Consider the following 24,276-nt stretch of genomic DNA (forward strand, 5'->3'; position numbering starts at 1 on the left):
TACCCAAAGCACAACATGTATTTTGGCACTGTGAGATGTGTGTTTTGACAGATTTCTACCATTATACCATTTGTACCATTATAGCCTCCATTCTATGGAGATGATTACTAACTTCACGACTGTAGCTCACTGTAAACTGAGCGGACAGTGCCGGTAAGGCATGGTGTATCTTGGTTACGTGGGGGGGATGTGGCAAATGAGCTAAACTTCCAAAAAGGTGGTGTATCCCTTCAAGTTACAATGATTAAAAAGGCAGAATGTGACTGTGACCTTTATTTTTGTGCCAAACATTTACGGAGGAACGACACATTTTCAAAATGAACTGCACACACTGAGAAATCAACATAGGCCTGATAAATAGCAACAGAATAGTTTTGGCTCTTTACAAATTAACTGAATAGAAGACCATAAAATTGGTCGTGAATTGGTCTTTACTGGGTGCCATTTTTGTAATCAATGCTATCCACATTACTGTAGTCATAACAGTCCCGCTAACTTTGGTGCAACTTGGCATGACCTGAGCGTCTAGGTTGAAGGCCCCCTGCTTTCAATTCCTAATGTGCTCTCTAGTTAGCAATTATATTTGCGACAATGGTTACGTGCCAATAATTTGTCTTCTGAATTTTTTATGGATACTGTACATATCAAATGGGACCAAGTTGTTAACTGGTAATTATTAGCAGGGAAATTACTGCCATTATTGCCGACTTGAAAAGCTTTCCACTGAGTGTAAAAACCTACAGAAAATAAATGTTACCTCTTCACACACAAAAACAACCAATAGAATAATCAACCCCATTTTAAAACATATTTTACATTACACCTGAACAAAATGAAGACCTAGAGCGCTAACATGTATATCTATTTAACAGACAGCAGTGGAGATTTGATCTACAGAGTTCCCAGTGTCAAGATACAGTACAGCAAGAGGGCGCTACAAAAGACCAACTGTAAATTAAACCTTTATGCATAACCAACATGATAATCATACATATATATCACTTTTATATTGAATATAATTAATATCAACGACATTCAACTCCGCTTTTGGAATTCTAAATTATGCATTCAAAGTAAGATGAAGAAAATTCCAACTCTGTGACAGTTGTAATAAACAAAAAAGTGACATCTATCAATGGCGTGCTTTTCTTTTTTTACTTGCGGAATGTACTTTAGAAACATACCATTGTTTTGGGAAAATTTACTGTGCCAGAGAAAAGCTCACAGAATTCCTTATGTGATGGGGTATGTTGGCACTTAAAAGCCATCACCAGTATGGAAGTTCTGTAAGCAATTTGTACTTTGATATCATCGCATATCCAGTCCACAATACAAATTAAGCCAACAAATAAAATAAAAAAATGCACTTCTTTTTTCCAATCAAGGACTGCAGACTAAGGTGCTTTGTGGGGACACTTCTACAGTCCAGAATACAAAAGGCTTCAAAATCCTGACTGATTTTGCATTGCTGTGAATAAAAAAATGTACTATAGAATTTGAGAGGGGGTTTACTTTTCTTTTTTTGTCTCAAGGCCCTCAAATTCATTAAAGTCCTTCAAAACATTTGTTCACTTAAGTTTTCCCCCGATCACCTGGGACATCACCTCCAGCGATCAATGATGGGATGTGACCCAAAGTGAGCAACACCTAAGACTTCTATAGTCACAAGTGCAGAATCGTTATTATTGACGTGAAGTCCCTCCCTGAAACAACTCCCGGTTCCCTCTAAAAAAAAAAAGCTGTGAAAGTGTTAAGTCACCATTAAACATCCTAATAACGCAGCCTCATCATGACTCGAACCCTCCGATAGGATTAAACCATTATTACGTGTGTCAGCAAAGGGAAATAAAGGAAACGCAGAGGGAAGGGGTATTTCTTAAGGATGGGCATTCAAGGGCTGAAAAACTACTAATCAAATTAAAACGCCTTATCATATAAAGCCTAATGTCAGCTACTTAACTTATGTTCCCATCCTACAGAAACGCTGCAGTTACACTTAAAGATGCCCTGCAGAGGAAATTATAAAACAATCTCTTCTCTCACTGATCTCTAGTAGGTATAAAAAAAAATACTCTGACTTCAAACAGAACATCAAGAAGACGAAGGACAGAAGTGCTCCATTCATGATTATGCTAAGACGTCTTAGCTTAAGTCTTGAACTCAAATGGCTCCATCTGTCTTTCAGTGGCCATTCAGCATCAGGAAATTGCCAGATATTGATGTTAGTTTAAAGCTTCTAGAAAAGGTGCAGTAAAAGTTTTGATCTTTGCATGATCATATTTTTTTGAACAAATATAGTAAGAACTTTTTTTTTTACGTGTTTTTTTTATACAATTCTTTATCTGCAACACTTGTGCAGAGGTATCGACACCGTCATAAAATCGGACTCTCAAAACGGGCTTCAGAAAGGATTTCCATTTAGTAGACTTCTTACATACAAGGTTTTTGATATACAAATCAAAAATGTCAACACAAACTAATAAAGAAACTTTGCCATGACAATCATAACATTATCCAATATTTTCTATGAAGTCTCTCTCCAGTACAGTTTTGCCATCAAGATTAAATGGAAATAATGCTACATTTGTACTGAAAAGGGTGAAGATACAGAAAAGCATTTCAGCAGGTGCTGCACCCATGGAGAATGGATACCCAGTGGATCAGTCATTTCTCTCTGTAATACAGCAAGTACGCCTTCAGCGACTCAGGCAGAGGCAACGCCATGATTTGGTCTCTCAACACGTTCACTTGCTTAAGGATTTCAACGTCGACAATGTCCCTCTCCTCTTCCTCCTGCACCTCCTTGTGCTCTTCTTCGGGCGGCTCTTCCTCCTCGCTCTCCACAGTTTGGGGTATCAGCTGGTTACCTACAAAAACGTAGGTATTGATGCGTCGCCGGCGGCAGCGCCTGCGTTTGCGCTTCTGGGGGACTCTTTGCACCGGCCCCGTGTCCGGACTGTCCTCGCTGGTCAGGTTTCGGAGCGTGCGGCGGATGTAGACCCGCGACAGATCCTGAAGGCTCCGCACAGCCACAGGAGCTGAGGACAAACAAAGATCACGCAGACCTTCAGGGCATCACATTAAAAAGGAGAGAGATAAGAATAATCCAAACAACTGTATCAGTCCTTCAACTGGGTCAGAATAAACATGTGAGGTTAAAGAATAGTGTGGGGAAACTGGCCCTTGAGCCTATTTCCTGCATTCTGGGAATACATACAGCAGCAACCTTAACTTAGCCCCTCTTCACTGAAGCTGCTTAAGGTGCTTCTTTTTACTGCAAGGAGATGGATTATGGATTGGAACCTATCCCTTTAGAAGATATGTGTGGTGGTCTGGGAGAACCTTTCACATGTCGCTGGCACACATTGTTGACAAATGGGTTTTGCAGTTATTTTTGAGGTTTTGAGTGATTTGGTTACATTTCATCTTCATAGTACATCATGGTGAATAATTATTTTCAGGGGGGGGCAGGAATTATTTAATTTGTATGGTTTTGGTGGAATGCCACAGTAGAAAATAGGATGCTGTGGAATGTCTGTTTAAAGCCATTTTTCTCACATTTTACTTTTAGACACATTTAGACACAACAGATTAAAACAATCATAACTTTTAATCTGAGAGAGCCATCTGAGTAATTCAAAAAGTTAATATGATATTCTAATTTATGGGGGGGGGGGGGGGTCACCATTTGAAGGGTTTTTGCAGGCCATCACACATAAGCTTCAAGGATAAAGCATTTAAGTTTTTCAGGTTTTGGACCCCTTTCTGGACTATATTGGAGAGGACAGGGCCCAGCCCCTTCTGATGGTCTCTAAGGAGTATGGACTAGCCCCTTCTGATGGTCTCTAAGGAGTATGGACTAGCATGGACTTAGCATGGACTGACATCTCTGTAGGTCCTAATATGTGATATGCCATTATCCCCTCATTATGTCTGATGATTACCCTGTTATACTTAATTGTATTAACCTTCTCTCTTGGTGCTTTGTCTCTGTTTTCTGTTATTTTAACAGAAAACAGTGTGTGTGTGTGTGTGTGTGTGTGTGTGTGTGTGTGTGTGTGTGTGTGTGTGTGTGTGTGTGTGTGTGTGTGTGTGTGTGTGTGTTCTATTATGTGTGGAGAATGTGTTTGGAGTAGTGGATAAGTGGGTACGGGTAGTACTACATATTTTTTTATCTTGCTCGCTAGAGTAATTGTCTGTCCCTCTGAAAACAAATAAACATCTACTGTATATATATATATATATATATATATATATATATATATATATATATATATATATATATATATATAAAAGGGGCAAGTGGGCAATCGTCTGTTTTGTTTCAATTTTATCTCCCCCGGAGTCAACCCGCGGTCCACCCACAGGCACAACCCATTTTGAGTCTGGGAATCGAGCGCGCGTAGCGTGAGAGATTGCGATTATATAAAAAGGGAGCAAGTGGGCACTGTTTGTTTCAATTTTTGTCCCACTGGACATCATCAGTGATGACATCATTATTGACCAAAATCATCTTATGACATCACTGATGATGTCATATGCACTGATGATGTCATAGGTTTTCTTTTGGGGGGTCCTCCCTTCAACAACTGGGCCGCTGGTCTTCATCAGCGTATGCGTCCTACATCCATCCAGGGCAAGCTGCTATATTATCAGCCCAAAGATCCCTCCTTCCATGATTGGTAGGAAGCATTAATGCATTTCGTTGGTGGTGGTCTTCTCTCCCAATCCCCGTTCGGCGCCCATGCCTGGGCAATTTGCATATAACCCCATAAGCGTCCTTGTCATTGCTTAACCTCAGTCAGCCCGCGTCCTGACAATTTGCACAACCCATTATCCCTGCATTCTGCAACTATTCCTGGATCTATCGAGAGTGATGACATCATCACCGATGACATCACAATGGGACCTATGACATCATGTGATGTTTCCCGACCGATGTCATATCCATCGACAGCACTATGACATCAGATGTGACATCATCATCAGACGAAACACCAAACAGCAAAATGACATCATCAGAGTTGAGATGTTATGCTACATCAACAACGCATGCATGAGTAATGATTCTATGGACGACGACGAGCTACATACTGTAGCTCTCCTCTGGGCGTCACCCCAAGCCGGTGTCCAGGCCCTCCAACGTGCCATAATTGGCATGCCTCTATGACAATGCAAGCTATAGACAACGCGCCAAGCTCATACCTACAAGAGGAGATGATTGGTTCTTCAACCCCCCCCCCCCCCCTTCCCCGCGAGGTCAGATTATGCTCCGGGCCCAAGGCGCCCGGACGGATCTCCTCAACAAATCTATTATAATTTTGATAATAATTAATTGTTTTATTCATTTCACCAAGTTAAAATACAAAATATTTACTGGTTACAGCTTCACATTTGCTGTGAAAAAAGATGGTGCTCCTGCTGGTCATACTAAATGAATCACTTTATAGTCTTTGGGCTCTGGTAACACGAAGGCCATTTGTCATTATTTTTGACATTTTATAGACAATCAGAATCAGAATCAGAAAGACTTTAATAATCCCCGGGGGGGAATTGGGAGACAATATGATTAATCGATTATTGTTTAAAAAAACAAGATTAATTGTTGGCCCTAGACAGCATGAACATGTGTCTTTCACCTGTTACACAAGCTGACTTCACCTGACAGTGAACAAAGGCACTGCCTGAACTCCCATCTGTACACTGTAGCTATCAGGTGCATGTTTGCAAGAAAGATCAAAACAAGCATAAAACCAGCACACAAATCAAAACTCTCATTTCTTTTGCCCTGATTAATAAGAAGACGTTTGATTTGTGAGTTTGTCCATTTTTTGGGACCTATTGCACACTTTTAATTGACCCAAGGTTTTCTTCATTTTTATTTATTTACTTTTCCCCTCAGTACAAGGTTTATGGGGTGGAGTTTTCCTTGAATTCACTGAGGCTCTAAGGTTGGTGCTGCCAAGTAGGCTAGGCTAGATGCTAATAATAGCAACAGCAACAACACTGTATTGCCTCATTTTGATGATTGTTGCTATAAAGTCCTTTTGAAAGATGCTTTTGTTGATGGGCTGTATACAGTAAATAAATAAGCTTCACTTGATTGGAAACTTGACTTGACATGCAGAGCAGCTCAAGGTTATTTAACTGACATGCAGAGCAGCTCGAGGTTATTTAACTGACATGCAGAGCAGCTCGAGGTTATTTAACTGACATGCAGAGCAGCTCGAGGTTATTTAACTGACATGCAGAGCAGCTCAAGGTTATTTAACTGACATGCAGAGCAGCTCGAGGTTATTTAACTGACATGCAGAGCAGCTCGAGGTTATTTAACTGGGTTATTTTGCTGTGTCTCTGCATGTTGGAAGATGCTAACTTTAAAATCGGTGTGCCACTCTCCGATCAGTTTGCCTGGCTTCATACTGCTTTGTTTTTTCCTTCCTTCTTTTGGGACTCTTACATAAAACTACAAGTTGGCACTGAAACGCAAATCAGTTCAGTTTCACGTGTGGGTTTTGCAGCTGTATAACCATTAACAGTTAACTGCCAGCGGTACGACCCTTTTCAGAGGCCTCAAAGGCACTGAAACCTATTCACTACAATACAGTTAATTGCCTTAACCCAATTAAGAGAGTTGACTGGTAATGTGTTCTAATTAACTGGTTTGCCTGGTAGCCTACAAAATAACCCTGCAGCCGGAGGCAGAATCGCCATCTTCGGCTGCTCGGAGTCCTCTCTGAACTTCCCTACAGCCGTGCAAGCAATCTCTGACGCTGGGGACAACTGTCCAAGAGATTTTGAAGGAATGGAATTCCTCCTCTTCACCTTCTTTTCAGGTGTGGCTGATGGACATGATCTCTATTTTACACATCGAAAGACTGAGGTTCCTGAGAGCCAACTCGCTTAGAAGGTTCTCAACTATCTGGGACCTGTTTTTGGCCACTTTGACGAGGTTAAGAGTGACTAGTGACTGAGGCTAGGGGTGATGGACGGCCTGCCTGGCTGGTTTCCCATGGAGCCCTTGCGTAGGATCCCATGCACAATATCTCGTACAAGCAGCTTATGTGGCTGGCAGCACCACGTTACAATGCTAAATGTCAAAGATTTATGTATTTTTTTTCTCTCTTCTTTTCCTGTGTCTGAGCCTGTTTGTTTCTCTTGTTTGTGTATTGTTCTATGAATATATATAAATATTGGGGGGGAAATGGTTTGCCTGGTCATTTACATGGGTCATAGACAACTGAACTGAATTGTTTTGCAACCTGTTCTACTTGCAAAGTGTGTGAATGTTAAGCAGTTGGTCAAAGGTTAAACATGTGTTTTGTTCAGATGAAGGACTTCTCTTCAGTTCTACAGTGCATGTGTCTTATGTTGTTACAGACGTCTGTAATATTGTTGCTGCCTGGCATAAATAAGCCTGCTGAACACACTTGATGTTTACCAGTGTTATCAACATGTGTTTAGAGCCTTTCAGTTATAGGTTCCTTGAGTTATGATGGGCTGAACTCAAAAGAATAAGCGTATGTGACATTTTCTGGAAAATTCAGTTATGTTTTCCACACAGTACCAAGACTAATGTCAACAAATTCTCTACTTCTCCCAAATGCATTTTTAAACTTGTTTATCTGTCACATCCGGTTGACCTTTTTAACAGCACTGCCTATTTTATTTTTTATTTTATTTTTTTGGGGGGGGGGGCAATTGTGCGCTTGCGCATGCCAATAGAGCAGGCGAGGCCACGCAGCATGGCCGAGCTGTGTATGCGAGCTGCAGGGCCAGCTCGGCGAGCTGCAGGGCGGACGAGGCCGCGCTACCGAGCCTAGGAATCGAGCATACGAGATGCCTAGTACTTAAAAAAGGCTGGAGTGTGTAACTTTTGTAGTGCAGAATCTTTAGCCCAATTCCAATTTGCCCCCTTACTGACTCACCCCCTTAGAGGCGCGTTCACGTGAAGGGAGTGAGGGCTTAGGGATGTCCCACGGTGAAATCGCAAAGTGAATGAGGGCTCGAAGTGAGCCCTTTCTGCCCGCTTACCGTAAGGGAGCAGCTGTGGCCACTTACGGAAAGGGAATTGCCCACAATGCATAGCGTTGTGACGTATAAAACGGGGTTACCGGGGAATTCCGCAAATATCTGTTAAAAAAAGAAAAGAACACACGCGCGAAATGAACGAGGAGACCGAGGAGCCGCGTGTACGGGGTGCGCTGGAATGCGTAAATTGACAATGAAACATTACATTAATAGGCATTTCAGATTAGACAAAAATATTATATCAGAGGAATGCAAGTAGTTATATTACACAATCCTAGTATAATCATCGACCATTTCTATTACAATTGCAATCCACAACTTTTTTGATGAATGAGAAATAGTTTTACCGAATCTGTATTGCACAGTATTGACATTGTGTATAATGTTGGGTGACATGTCATTATTAAGCTTATTTTAATTATAATTACAGAGTTATCAATTGCAGATTTTGCAGTAGGCTACATTTATTATTTTTAAATGACCTGTTGTCCACTCTGTAGAGCCAGAGCCTGGATGAGAACAGACTCATCAGTCTATCCCTCAAACACCTTAGGCGTCTTGACAATAAACAATATATAGCGAGCCCCAAACCTGCCAGAGTCAACATCATCTTGTCAAGTGCAAAGGGCTCTGCTGTCCCAATCCTCCTACTTATCCAATGTGGATCCCTTCCACACTTGATGACTCAACCACTTTCAGATGGCGGCCATTAGAGGGAGTGAGGGAACAGGGCTTGAGTCTTTAGGAGGCGGATTGGAATTGGGCTTGGGAATAGTTTCCCCCATTACCATTTAAAAGAATAGACTGAGGAAGAACAACTTCCTGGAAATGGGACAATCCGAGCAGCACTTGAAGGCAGCATTCACTGTAGCCTACTCCGTCGGGGCTGTAAAAGTGGATGGTTTTGAACGTCACACAGCCCTGCCAAATGACTCGTTTCACTTCAGAAATGGACACATTCGGTCCAATAACATGTGGAAAGTCTAAAAGAGCCGCACGGCTGAATTATTTTTATCCCCATTCAAGTTAGCCGAAGGGAAATTAGCCGGCTAGGCCGGCCAGAAGTCTATCTCAGTGATAGGCTTAATCAGCATTGTCGGAACTCGTTTGGCAATGTCTTGAACGTAACGGACGTTCATTTCTATGTAAAAGTTACGCAATCGAGCTTTAAAAAAGGAAAAATTGCATCTTACTATTTCAAGGAGAGGAAATAATTGGAATTGTGAAGCTGCAGGGCTGGCAAGTGGCAGATGTGGCTTTAGAATGGGCGTCTCACATCCCTGTGAATATTGTGTGGGACTTACGCAGCTGGACGGCATCGGGCTTGTCTCCATCCGCTCTGCTCTGCTGGACCAGGGGGGCGAAGGACACGGCCAAGATGTTTTTACTGTCCCAGGAGCACTGGCCGGTCCTGGTTATCTGGGTCAGCTGACAGCACACACACACGGACAAACAGCTTCACATCAACTGAACCAGACACCCAGTCATGATGAAGAATTAAATCCTGCCACAATAAGCTGTCAATGTGTTTGGCGCCTGTGCCACCTCAGAGAGCGTAATGCCACGCTGGCAGACAGACAGATGAGATGGGCGACAACATCTGACCAGAGTTTTGCTTCAGTTTTCAGCTGCCTTGAGTTGCCCAAAATCCTCGACCCTGAATCCGTCACAATCTTTACCCTCCTTTCAGGATGTTTCCTGCTCTTGCAAAGTATTTTCTTTACCAACGTACCCACATTTTCCACACGCCGTCATACATGGCCCACAGTATCTCCATTAGGGATGCAAATTTTAATCCATTTCCTTATCGACCGATTATGTTAATTAAATAAAAACAGCTTTTGCCATAGAAATTAGAAAACACAAATGGGGGTTTTACACCCGTCGTTAGGCCTACTCATCAAGTTCGTCATCCAAGCAAACTTGTGCTGTATTTCAACATTGTATTACAATGCTTACAATGAATGAATAATGTCTTTTTGAGACATTTCTCCCACAGTGGACTTTTTGCCTGCTTGCTTGGCTTTATTTGTCCTCTGCAAAAGCGGTGAAAGTTAAATTGCGCCCCCTTGTGGTGGTAAATCATTTCATAAAAGAAAAAAATTGCACATAGCCTGTATTGTCGATTAATCTGTTATATTTGATCGATTAAATTCTTAATCAATTAATCAATTGCCGTTTAAGTTTCTATAAAATGTATTTTTCATACAGCATAATGTCCTTCGACTGTGGCTCAATAATACATGTGAATGTTGCCTAACAAGTCTTGCAGCTCATTATGAATATCAATCATGGTGTGTACTGTGTGTCATTCTGATGCTTTAAGCTTTATAAAAAGCCTGGTCTTCTGCCTGCACTATTTTTAAAGCAGCTTGAGATAACTCTTGTTGTGATTTGGCGCTATATAAATAGAACTTTGATTGGTTGATTGATTGATTGATTGAGCCACTCACCTGATCCTCTATAGGCATCACCAGAATGCCTCCGACTTTGAGCAGTACTTTCATGTAATTTTCATGATCCTTCTGCACTCCTGCACCGCAGTAAATGCGATCATATTGGTGACTGTCTGTTGAGATTTCAAGGCAATTCCCCACCACGAAGACAGGTTCACAGAACTCAAACCTGCGGAGCCAAACAAAACACATCAAACAACCACGGGAAATATCTTCCCCTCGCGGGCTCATCGCCGCATGAAGTGAACTGTGAGCAAATTATGCAAAACAAAATCAACAAAATTAAATGCAGTCAGATGTATTTAATTTGCAAGACAATGTCTCGAGGCAAACGGGAGTAAAATATTTGAAAATTGGCAGGCGAAATTGTGACTAGCACTTGTAGATCTGAATGATTTGAATGCATGTACTCCACTGTCAACTGAAATATGTATGTCATGAAGCATGTACTACTCACTTATCAAAGCTGTCACTATTCTTTATGAAATCCTCCAGTTTCTCTCTTGCATATTCTACCACATCCTTATGGAGCTCAACTCCATGGTTCACACCGAATGGCCCTTGAAAGAGAAACAAAACAAAAACATTCTTGTTTAAAATCAACCATACATTACACGTGACATGTCCTAACACCGCCTATCAGTTTCCACTTCATTTCCACTTTCCACACACGGAAAACCCCCAAAAAAGCGGACGTCTCTGGCTCACCTACGATGAGGCCAACCATGGTGCTCAGGTAGCCGGTGCCGCTGCCCAGGTTGAGAAAGGAGAGTCCCGGCTGCAGCTTGAGGGCCTCCATCACCTCAGAGTATATGCAGGGGGCGGACAGGTGGATGTTACCGTGCTTCCACGCCAGGTCTTTGTAGGCATTGTCCCGGTAGTCGTCCAGGTAGTAGTCGCCCCGGTCTATGGCCCGGAAAGCCTGCTCCACTTTGTCTGTCCGGATGTACTGCGCCTCCTTCAGGTTGTCGATCAGGTCGTCGTTGTCCTCGCCTGCGCTCACAGCTCCCCCCATGGCCAAGAAGAAAAGGGCAACGCGAGGGCAGAACTCTTAACTCGGGGACGAGCGGTGTCTTTCTCAGAGAGGCATGGAGATGAACGGTCCTGCCGCTGCGGCTCAGTTCAGACCATGGCCACGTCCAGGCACCCAGGGAGCTGACAAAGACAACATATGAACACGTTATGGCCATAAGCCTGGGAGAGAGATACACTATCTGGTTAGATAGATCGACAAGTAGAGTGCTGCTGACATCATCACTTTTCTTCCACAACTGAGGATAGTATTTTTTTCGATTTTTCACAAATGTCAGAAAAACAGATGGGTGTTTTGTTCCATGTTGTTTTTAGTCAGGATTCAAATGTCAGCCCGCCGTGACGTCCAGTTTTGCAACTCCCTCGTGTGAAGCTGAAGGAAATGCCTACAAACAATATCTAATTACAGTCGATACAATATATTGAGCAATCCTTTAGGAAAACATGTACTTTATTTTGGCTTAACTTCAGCACTCCACCCAAAACATACTTATAGTTCTGTATTCCATGTACTGTCCATACAGTATGATAGGGTATATCTACCAAAATGTCGGTATACGTATTTCACGGTATAACCCCCCATCCCCCCTTTTTATTTAATTAAATATACTATGGCCCATCGAAAAAATATATATTTAGCTTTGAGAAAAATTGTGCTTTATGGAACTGAACACATATCCACCTTATTTTTGAATGCCCCGCTGTAAAACAATTATGGGTGCAAGCAAGGTCCAGTCTAGAACGTGACTGTTTGTTGCAGCTGGCGCATTTCCTCAAAACTCAGACGCTGGAAAATAAAGTTGCTTGTCACAACACTCGTTTGATGACTTATTTGAGGGAATGTAATAATGTTATCTATCATTCACATCCACTATTTCTGTTGCTCTTTGAACTACTCTGGATATTTAACGGCGAGATTTTTGGCCAAGCTGGATGTGATTTGCTCCGTTCGCGGTTCGCCTGCAGCTTTGAAACATCATTTACAGACGGGCTATATTGTGTCCGTGTCAACAACGTAATGGTGAGGGGGGCTGGGAGGATTACACCAGAAGAAGCACCCATATTTCACAGAAGGCATCATGGCAGCTAGAAATAAGGTGGATAGGCATACATATATATATATATATATATATAAGCTGTGAACCTCTCTGACAGATTCAACTCACTTGTGTGTAATAAGCAACTGTGAAACACCTCACTATAAAATCCATATCAAAGTAAAAAAAAATTGGAGGAATGGCCTTAACCTGCTGCTTTTTAAACATTTGACAGATGGTTTGATCAAAAGTCTCCAGCACGACCACAGGGTTAGATGAACAGGACAGAGTCAGATGAACAGGACAGAGTCAGATGAACGGGACAGAGTCAGATGAACGGGACAGAGTCAGATGAATGGTACGGCTGGAGATGCAGCTGAGGGAGACGAGCGTTGAGTCCCCTCTCTGCCTTGTGCCTCCTCAGCATCTCCACATCTGACTCAGCTAATAAAGATTCAATTCAGAGGTGACTTTGTAGTGGTGGTGGGGCCCCGCTGAGCTGATTTTCCATTGGCTCTTTCTCGCAGGCAAAACAACCATTGATTCGCTCACCAGCAGTGATAGTAGAGCGCTGTTTGTTTGTTTTTGTCCTATTTTTTCCCCTCCTCTGACCTCCCTGTAATACATAGTCCTTTGAGTTTCCTGCAGCGGAAGGAAATAGAAGCCAGGGAAATGCACTGCAGTACACTTACACCAATTCACTCATTCATCCAAAACAACTAGCTTATAGAGGGCCAAAGTCACGCCCTCTTACGGATTCGGCGGCATACGCACCAAGGGATTTCCATAGACATCTCAAATGCTTATAAAAATGGTTTCACTTGGTCACACCAAGCGGGGTTTTTCCAAGTCTGAGGCCAACCGACCAACCAACCAACTGACAGAGCGACGCACCAGTCGCTGCTGGTCACAGCTAAAAATAAAATGGACTAAAACCCTAAAAAATTGCAATAACACTCCAACATAAACCGGAACCACAAGCCAGCACTGGAAGACAAACTGCACAGTAAGGAAAACCAGGGCCCTTGTTCCTAGCACCGCCCCTTTCCTGACCACGTCCCTCCCACCACTGCTGTCCACAGAGTCTGTAGAGCAGTGGTTCTCAACGTGGGGTCCGGGGACCACCAGGGCTACAGAATGTAGAAGAAGAATGACTGTTTTGATCATAGTTTATGTTATCTCTCTACCTACTGTACAAACACAGTCATACAATTCTGGACAAAATCATATCTAACTAGAAGTGCACTCTGAGAGTGCAGACCTCCGCCAAGGCCAATACTGTCCCTAACCCTGACCCACCCCCGGCCACTCCCCCTACCCACCCCTCAAACCCTGATTCTTTACAACCTTCCTATCCCGAGCTATGACCTCTTTTCCATAGCCCCGCCCCCTTTCCTGATGACACCCCATCGCACCACTCAGATACACTTAACCACTCCCCCAGGTACCCACCCCTCAAACCCCGACTCTCTACGACCTTCCTATCCCTAGCTACCCCCCTTTTTCCTTGGTGGAGGTATTAAAATACTAGCAGAATACCCGTCCCTGGGTGACTGGCAATTTAGTCAGGTGTCGGTCAAAGAGGTGGCATGCAGCCTCTCCTCTGTCTCCCCAGAGGGTTTTCATAGTCCACTTCCGTGGCTGATTTCAACTCCGCTCAGCTGTGCTCCTCCACTCGGGTGTCTTCCATCGCTAGTGAAGGAATGGAGCTCTCCATGGTGCTGAACCTGTGTTCACTCATTTTGGCCACTAAATTATGGAATTATAATAGAATCTATATTCAAGAGGGTGTTCAAGAAATTTGAGAGCATTATTTATCAATTTCACGTTCATATTTTCGACCCTTGGACTCAAAAAGCCCCTGCGTGTGCTCAGATTTACTCTGCTTGTCCTCAAACTATACGCTCGCGCTCAAAACTTTACACTCGCGCTCAAAACTTTACGCTCGCGCTCAAAACTTTTCTTTATGGACAGATTTCATGCACTCACATTCAAATATCATGTCCTCGGACTTCGATTTTGTCTGCTTGTGCTCTCAGTCTATGCTCCCATTCAAATTGAGTGTGCTCTCTCTTGGAATTTCTCCTCTTGGATTTTCTCTTTGCTCTTGGATTTAGAGCGAAACATCAGTATCAAAAAGATAAACCAATAGAAAGCCAGTATAATGTTGACCAATCAAATATCCCTGGGTGGTTTCTGGGTGCATTTGTTTTAGTTTTAGGCTGTCCCGTGTGGGCGGTTTTCTAAACTCCAGTAGGTGGCGGTAATGCACATACATATGTTTGCCAACCGCCATCAAACTCCAAAAAAGAAGAAGAAGAAGGTTTTTTCTACCAACACGCAAACAGTTCATGTTAGCAGGTATCGTTACATTTGTTTATAGTCACGTTATTAGTGTTTAGACATTTGGTAGATGTGGTTTTTAATCGCTATAGTATGACTAGCTCTATAGCCTGGTTGAAACAGGACACCCGGTTTAACGCTATCAGGTTATCAATGTGTTTTACTGTCAATGGTATTTACTGTCGATACTGGCTAACGCAAGACCAGCGATTAATGTTAGTTAGTCGGTATTTTGAGTGTTTATTTTATGTTTCATCGTGGCATTCCTGTTCACTAACGTTACAATTGCTAGCTTTAACGTTAGCTATTGTTAGCTAACTAGTCGTAAACATTAGCTTGCTACCTCCGATTGGAACTGTCTTTCGGCTAGCTATGCTAACCTAGAAAGAGATCTTTCTCTTTCTAGGTTAGCATAGCTATTAGTTGGCATGCTTTATCAAGCTGAATGCGCTGGGCAATGTTACCATCCATGGCATAATGTGTTGATAAATTATACTGTCGATCGATGGTTCAACCAGCAAATGCATGAGGCCAGACATTAATGTTCGTTTATTACAGTCGGGCCGCCGGTGGCATTTTGTTAGCTAGCGGTATACTCTCATGAGGCATTCCTGTTGTTAGCTACAAGCTCACGTTCTTTTCATTAGTTTTGTTAAACTAACAAGAGCAATGCCGATTGCCGAATCACTTATGTGGCAAACACATGCATTTAAATCCCTTATGTAACTTTCCTAACGACGTTAAATGAGCCACTAGCCAGCTCGGTTCAGGGCTTTATGTATCACGTTAACGTTAAGCCTAGCTTAGCCTGATCGTTACGCGATACACTTATCGTAATGCTATGACATATTATCAGAGCCATTCATAAATCCATCTGGTTATTTGGCTACTGTAACGGACTGTTCAGTGTTGTGATCTATTTGCGTTTGTATGTGAGGCTCTGTTTAGTGTTCACTCAAGGGTTGTTGTGGTCCTGCTGTGGTATTCGGATAATAAAGTCAAGCCTTTTATAACGTTACAGCCTGACTACCGTTTATTTTCTTAACAAAGTGTGAATAGGCGGACCCGAATACACGGCTACATTGGTATCAGCGGTGGGATTATTCACAGTTTTGTTTATTTGTGACGTTAAAGTGCGGAGGAGCCGTGTTAGTGCATTTAGCTTAGCTGCAACAGTATAGCCAGACTGTTCAACACTGAACAGTCTGTTACAATACTAATTTGATTGTTGATTGTGTGTGTGTGTGTGTGTGTGTGTGTGTGTGTGTGTGAGAGAGAGAGCAGATCTAGGTTTTTCTGTCATCTGTCTGTCTGACTGAGGAGCCCAGATCAGAAACGCCATCGAGCAACGACCTCTGAATAATGTAAGTTATGCTATCCTTCAAATGTAAATATAGGGGACTGGTAACTGTAGTAGTTTTTATTAAGTTTACACAAATACACATTCCATCCTAAAAGTATAAATTCCATCGCTACATGTAGGTGTGTTTGCATAGCACATTTTTTAAATCAGATTTCCACAGAGAGGAACATATTAATCTACTAGGAATCTCGCGATTCCAAGGCTCGCCCGCTGCGCGGCCTCGCCCACGCTGCTGGCTGCCGAGCTGGCCTGCAGCTCGCATGCGCAGCTCAGCCACTGCGCGGCCTCGCCCACCGTATGGGCTCACCTGCTCTTATGACATCACTGATGATGTCACAACTTCATCGCTGATGGCATCACAATTGCTCTTATGGCATCACTGATGATGTCACAACTTCACATCTGATGACATCACTGATGACATCAACAGTCTTATGACATCATCGGTGATGGGGGTAATTGAAACAGGGAAACAACTAGTCTCTGCTCCCAGAGGTTTGGTGAGCTGCGCCACCAAACGTCTGGGAATTTCACTGCCAGAAACTGTCTGTCCGAGCCCGGCGAGAACGGCCGGCAGCAGACACGCCTACATTTATTATTATAATTTTATTTGGTAGCGGCAATGCCATTTATCATAGTCCTAACACAGAGCATGAAGCTGATATGCTCCAAACAAAATTTATAGCTGTTGTTTATTTTACAATAATGTTTCCTACCCGGAAGTGGTCCGCTTGCTACTGTGAGTCATCAGCAGGCTCTGTAACGTTAGCCTCGGGAGTCTGTCTTATCGCTGGGGAAAAGACCTCTAGCCGCCGGGGCCGGATGAAACACGTCCTATTAACAGGTTATGTTTGTTTCTAAGTGATTAATATGTTTCTCCGCAAACGCTGCAATGTTTTGCGAGACACTGGTTCTGCATGAGCGTCACTGCGCCCAGAAAGCAGGCCCGCCCACAACACTCATGATTGGTTCTCCGATGCAAGGTTTCCAACAGCGCCACCTAACGTTATGCAAAGATTTAAATAGTAATATTCTCAGTCTTACAGGAGTGAAACGGATTAAGACTGAGGGCTGAGTCTAGGAAACAACAAACATTGCCCACATGTTCCCTTTTATAGATAATAAGATAGATAGATAGATAGATAGATAGATAGATAGATAGATAGATAGACTGATGGATCATCACTGACAGTCCTGGAAAATGATCTCTAGAAAAGAACCCTGAAGTAGAGAGTCACTAACTCCACCCTCCTCTCTCCTCCCAGTTCGAGTACGGCCGGACTCCCAGCCTGAGGACGTCTACATGAACAGCTGATCTTCCTCATGTCCACTGAAGCGTCCCAAAACGTCACTGCAAGAACAGCGTCATTCACCAACGCCACTTCCACAGGACGCATTGACGCCGCCTCCTCCTCCACTCCGGACCCCTCTGGAGCCCGACCCTCCTGGCGAGACCGGGACAGCGCGCGCGCATGCATGCATGCATGCATGCAGTCAGCTGAACGCAGCCAGGACGCTGTGGGCTCCCAGCCTTCTCCTCGAGGCCTGATGGCCGTCTGCACAAGCCACACAACAGCTCTGGGGCTGGTAAGCAGTGCTGGAAGCATTGTAATAGACTAACTGTCCATTAATCTCCTTATCAGGCACCCAGAAGTAACGGGACTAATTTTAGTGTTTTCTTCCAATTTGGGCCAGTAGGCTAGTGTCGGCCATATTGGAATTTTTTGTATTTTCATTCCTTTCATGTTTTTTGTCCTGTCTAGGGTGTCTCCTGTTTCCTGCAATCAGCATAATTATATTTTATATATATATATTTATATTTTATTACCCATAGGTTCCCCAAGGTATTAACTAACTAAACTAATCTTTTACGGCCTAGTGGTGTGCTGTGCTTCGACCCCTGAACAGATGGGTGAAATGATTTGGCTTGACGTGCTTTAGCCTATCTCTTAGACGGTCTTGAATTGTGTGGTGTGGTTTGGTTTTACCCATGTTGTTAAATTATGAGCTTGATCTTATGCATGTGTGCCCAAATGTTTGCTGAATTGCAGTGTCCTCTGGAATGGAGTGTAATATGAAACTGGCCTAACAAGTATTGGTTGTGGCAGTTTGATCTAGTGGGACAAGCTACTGGGAAGAGGGGAGCTGATTTAATCTGCAGAAAACAGTATTTTGTATGTTAATGATTTATTCCTAAACTAAATGTTAATAAATGGAAATGTATAAAGTTTACTCCGTCTCTGTGTGTGTGTCTTGGGGATTGAAATAGGTGGTGTCAATTCAAGTGGGCCAGTTGCCCCAGAAATTGTTCAAGTGTGACAAATACATTTCAAATGTGCAATACTTATTGCACTTTTATTTTATTTCATTCTGTTCAGTTGCGCTTAAATTTTGTTTTAGTCTTCAGTGATACAGTTGCACTTTGAATCCTTTTGGGCAAATACGGTTATAATAATACATTTGAATGAAATTTGTGAATGACAGTTTTGAGTCAATTTGTCCACTGTTATTTTCTTCTTCTGGCGTTTGTTCTTAGACTTTCAGCTCCGTTGAGGCGAGCCAGACCACTGTGTCATCGTCCAGGGCAATTAAGCCATGATCACCGTTTGGTGGCCGGTGTTTTGGGCAGCTATTCATTATGTGCTCCACAGTCTGTGATGGGTCCCCACATTCACACTGGGCGCTGTCCGCGAGGCCCCACCTCAGCATGTCTGCCCCGAAACGCCCCACGCCTGTCCTCAGGCGGTTGAGAGTCGACATATTGGTTTCGGGGCAGGTGCTGGCCAGGAACGTCCGTGGGGTCCTTGATGTAGCGGTGGACCCTAGATGGTTCGGCTGACGTCCACTGGTCCCTCCATCTTGCCTTGACCCATGAGGGCTTAGGGATGTCGGCTGGTGTTATCAATATAATGTGATGTACACTACAAGGGTGGCACACAGCAAGTTGTACTTTCAGCTCTGTTAAAATGTTTAGTACATTATGTATACTAGAGTATTGCAATATATCGCATTCTGCATTTTTTTATTGAGTGCTTCAGAATGTTATTGCTGTTTGATGTCAGAATATTTTTTGTAAAGCCTGTGTGTATCTGAGCAGTTCCCAAATGATGGGAGAGTACATGAGTTGCCTACAGTATATGGCAAGAGGAAAGATTCAGAGGGACAAATGCTGTTGTGCTAGCAAGTGCTATTGAACACTAACCAGTAGTTTTATGGAGATATCTGGCACAGTTCTATTGCAAATGAGATTCCTTTAGACATAGGCCTACCTATTCTCTGAACAGTCAAATTAGGTCATTCCTAATGGGGGTTAAGTGGCATAATAGCCTATAAGTTAAGTAGTGCTTTACGGAAAAAAGGAAAATGGACTGATGTGCACAAACTTGGATGGACTGAGTTTCATAAATGCATCAACAAAATCAACTTAAAAAAATCCATTAAATCTGGATTAAGCATCGACAGGTACAACTTTACAACAGCCAGAAATAAAGTGACACTGGAGCTGCGAAAGGCCAAAGCAAACTTTTGGATTCAAATTATTGTGAACGGGGAATAGTAAGAAAATATGGCAGAACATAAACAAATTAACAGGGAGACAATACAAGAAGGATATCAAAGGCCTGGAATTAAAAATTTACAACCAGCTTGTGCCGAGACCCTGTTATCCTGGCACAGGAATTACATTTTTTTTTTATAAAATCCATCGAAGACATTTCTAAACAGTTCACCTCATCCCTGCATCCTGACAGACCAGTAAATAGAACAGCAGACAACCCACCACTACAATTCTGCATCCAAGACATTTCTGAGACAGAAGTCATCAATATCATCAGTGCTCTCTAAACAATTCAAAAGCCAAGGATGTCTACGGTCTCGACACCAGCTTTCTGAAAACACACAAGGAGGCGCTGGCGTCCCCAATCATGCACCTTGTTAACCTGTCCATTAGGCACTCGGTGGTTCCTGGGGCGTGGAAACTGGCCTCAATCACCCCCACTTTTAAAGCAGGAGACGCTCCAACCTGAATAATTATAGACCGATCAACATCTTGCCCATCATCTCTAAAATGATGAAAAATGGATTGCCAAACAAATAATGGAATTTCTTGGTAATAGTCAAACCCCCCTGCAGCCCATGCAGTTCAGTTTCCGACCAGACCACTCTACAGAGTCTGCCTTGGTCACACTCATTGAAAAATGTAAAAGCCTATTAGATAGAAAGGGCTGTGTAGGCACTGTATTTTTAGATTTAAAAAGGGCGTTCGACACTGTCAACCATGTTGACATTGACCCATGTGTAGGCCTGGCTCACCAGGTCCTGTCTCCTACTGAACGCAAAAAAAACTGTTTGTATGTTTTTCTTGAAGCAAGCTACAACTCTTACACATTCCAACGTATTCTTAGGAACTGAGGAAATCAATGTTGTTAAGGAGTTCAAATATTTAGGTGTTATGCTAGATTCCACTCTCCTTCAGGAGCCATGTTAAAATGGTGTCGAAAACAATAAAATCCCATCTACATAACTTTAGGCAAATACGGTGTTCCTTATCGGATAGTGCTGCCATGATGTTCCTGCATTCTATGATACTGTCACATTTGAGCTACTGTTTGACCAGCTGGTCTATGACAGGCCCAACAATCCTTAAGCCAATTGAGATACTCTATAAAAAAGCATTGAAAATTCTGGATAAAAAAACCTTTCACTTACCACCACTGCAATATTCTAACCAAGTACAACATGCTAAGTTTTGACGATTTCAGAAAAATTCACCTCCGCTTGTCTAATTTACAAAATCCTTCATGGCCTTGCGCCACCTCCTCTTAACACCTTCATTAAATACAGAGCAATGTCCAACTCGACTCGATCCACCAGAGCCGTCACGAACGGAGACTGTGAGGTTCCACTAAGAAGAACCTTGTTTGGTCAGAATGTGCTGTCCTTTAGAGGATGCACGGTATGGAACAGCCTACCCCCTTCCATAAGGGAAAGCTCCAGTCTGGTCACCTTCAAGGGCCATCTAAAAGCGTGGCTGAGACTGAACCAGTCCTGCGACCATGTGTGACCTTGCAGGATGCTCACACTTGTATTACCTTTCACCATTAATAATTGAATTTTCCTCTTCTCTCTCTTTACTAATTGTACTGTATTGCTAGGATTGTATATTTCCCATGTATTTTATGAGTTTTCTCTGTCACTGTGCTTGTTTTCTGGGTTGCATCAACCGGCCAAGGGACTGCAGACGGAAACTAGCCTTCAGGCTATAATCTGGCATATTTACATGTACTGTTTGTACTGTTCATTAATATGCACTGTCCCTCCCCCCCCCCCCCCCCCCCAAAAAAAAAAAAACAGTCTCTGCAAATCTGCCACCAACAGAGGATGCATTTGAACAACATGTCCAAAGAGCAATGTATCAGACAGCGATATGGTGTGTCACAGTCACATGCCCAAACCCTTGTTATGGTAAGTGGTAAATGGCCTGCATTTATATAGTGCTTTTATCCAAAGCGCTTTACAATCAGTAGGTACATTGACAGAGACATTCCTATCGGCAAGGGATGGGAAACAAGTGTCCATATACCAGATCAAATGAGCAGCCACTTTTTATTCGTCTGTTTTGTTTTTGCTTGGTTAATTTGTTTTCTAGTCCGTTTCTGTTTATGAAATGAAATGAAGCACTGAGATTTGGGGCTACCATAAAACAAATGTATTATTATTACTATTATAATTGTATTATTTTGTCATGTCAAGACAGGAGATACTACTGATTTATATAGTTTGGATTAATGTTCCAGTTTCAATAAAACTTGCAAAATGTACATTAACTTTATTTTATTGTGTTACCCACATTCTGACTATTTGGTGATGTAGTTCAGCCACCTGGTATTTCCCTTTCCAAATATGATGACCATCAGAGTGAGCATTCTTAACTTATAGGCTATTATGCCACTTATCCCCCATTTGGAATTACATAATTTCACTGTTTCAGAGAAGAGGTAGTAGGCCTATGTCTAAAGAAATCTAATGTGCAATAAAACTACCAGATATCTCCATCCTGGTTAGATGGACCAGGATAGACTTTCAGCTCCGTTGAGGCGAGCCAGACCACTGTGTCATCGTCCAGGGCAATTAAGCCATGATCACCGTTTGGTGGCCAGTGTTTTGGGCAGCTATTCATTATGTGCTCCACAGTCTGTGATGGGTCCATCCTGGTTAGTGTTCAATAGCACCCTAGACAATGAAGTAATGGTCTATTTTTTAGGGATTTCTGTTTTTCTGATGAGAGAAAAGTGATGGAGTCCTATGTTCCTATCACCACAAAGTACAATTTCCGCCTAAACTAAAGCTATGTTTACAGGACTATAATTCAATTTTTGTTTTAGGTAAATCATTTGACTATTTGGTGAAGTAGGATTGGGGTAGTTCTAAAGAACAACACCAACAAAAAGTCCCCCCGTGACAATCAATTTAATTAATGGGAGACCCTAAATATAAGAAAATCATTGTTGGGTTTTGTTCTACCTCGGGTAGGGGTGTATCTCAAAATCTGAGGGCCCTTTCTGCTAGACTGGTATAGTGGTGTTTATATTGAATAGCACAAAGGTAAATTGTACATTCAAAAGACATGCAGACCAGTCACCAATCCTGTAGTCTTCCTCTATCCAAGTAGTTCTCAGTGGGCTCTGGGGATCCCCAGGGATCCTTGAGGGGTTTGCAGGGGGTCCCCAGCAAAACGGGGGATAATTTATTTTCACTATAACAATTTCCATAAGTAACAGTGACATAATTTGATGACTTGAATGACTTTTGGTCAAGGGCTTCCGTTTCTGTACTAAACCATTTAAAAGCAAAAATCCTATCAGATGGGGGACCCTGGGCCAAAATCTTATCAAATGGGGGATCCATGGTCTAATTTGTGTCCGTTTAGGCGTCCTTGACGTGAAAAGGTTTGAGAACCACTGTATCCAAAGAAACTGTTAAGCAACAGAATTACAGTGAAAAGTTCTATAACCTACCCAACACTTATATTTGACAGTTAAAATCCAGGTGCATAAAAGCATAAAACTACTGGTTAGTGTTCAATAGCACTTGCTAGCACAACAGCATTTGTCCCTCTGAATCTTTCCTCTTGCCATATACTGTGTAGGCAACTCATGTACTCTCCCATCATTTGGGAACTGCTCAGATACACACAGGCTTTACAAAAAATATTCTGACATCAAACAGCAATAACATTCTGAAGCACTCAATAAAAAAATGCAGAATGCGATATATTGCAATACTCTAGTATACATAATGTACTAAACATTTTAACAGAGCTGAAAGTACAACTTGCTGTGTGCCACCCTTGTAGTGTAATAATATGTACATCACATTATATTGATAACACCAGCCGACATCCCTAAGCCCTCATGGGTCAAGGCAAGATGGAGGGACCAGTGGACGTCAGCCGAACCATCTAGGCTCCACCGCTACATCAAGGACCCCACGGACGTTCCTGGCCAGCACCTGCCCCGAAACCAATGGTCGACTCTCAACCGCCTGAGGACAGGCGTGGGGCGTTTCGGGGCAGACATGCTGAGGTGGGGCCTCGCGGACAGCGCCCAGTGTGAATGTGGGGACCCATCACTGACTGTGGAGCACATAATGAATAGCTGCCCAAAACACCGGCCACCAAACGGTGATCATGGCTTAATTGCCCTGGACGATGACACAGTGGTCTGGCTCGCCTCAACGGAGCTGAAAGTCTAAGAACAAACGCCAGAAGAAGAAAATAACAGTGGACAAATTGACTCAAAACTGTCATTCACAAATTTCATTCAAATGTATTATTATAACCGTATTTGCCCAAAAGGATTCAAAGTGCAACTGTATCACTGAAGACTAAAACAAAATTTAAGCGCAACTGAACAGAATGAAATAAAATAAAAGTGCAATAAGTATTGCACATTTGAAATGTATTTGTCACACTTGAACAATTTCTGGGGCAACTGGCCCACTTGAATTGACACCA

The 24,276-nt window shown here is 42.7% G+C and overlaps 1 protein-coding gene across 1 annotated transcript in view; it reads right to left on the reverse strand.

Annotated features, from left to right (window-relative positions):
* Positions 1-258: 258 nt before the first annotated feature.
* Positions 259-24,276, reverse strand: part of pcmtd1 (protein-L-isoaspartate (D-aspartate) O-methyltransferase domain containing 1) — a 30,334-nt gene continuing 6,316 nt past the window's right edge. The window contains exons 2-6 of the mRNA XM_083653853.1: positions 11,196-11,642; positions 10,945-11,047; positions 10,485-10,656; positions 9,336-9,459; positions 259-3,038 (exon numbers count right to left, since the gene is read on the reverse strand). Coding sequence (XP_083509979.1) covers positions 2,665-3,038; positions 9,336-9,459; positions 10,485-10,656; positions 10,945-11,047; positions 11,196-11,502 — 1,080 coding nt within the window. The 5' untranslated portion in view covers positions 11,503-11,642 and the 3' untranslated portion in view covers positions 259-2,664. The remainder of the gene's footprint in view (positions 3,039-9,335; positions 9,460-10,484; positions 10,657-10,944; positions 11,048-11,195; positions 11,643-24,276) is intronic.

Source organism: Poromitra crassiceps (assembly GCF_964638095.1).
Source record: "Poromitra crassiceps genome assembly, chromosome: 17".
NCBI lineage: Eukaryota > Metazoa > Chordata > Actinopteri > Beryciformes > Melamphaidae > Poromitra > Poromitra crassiceps.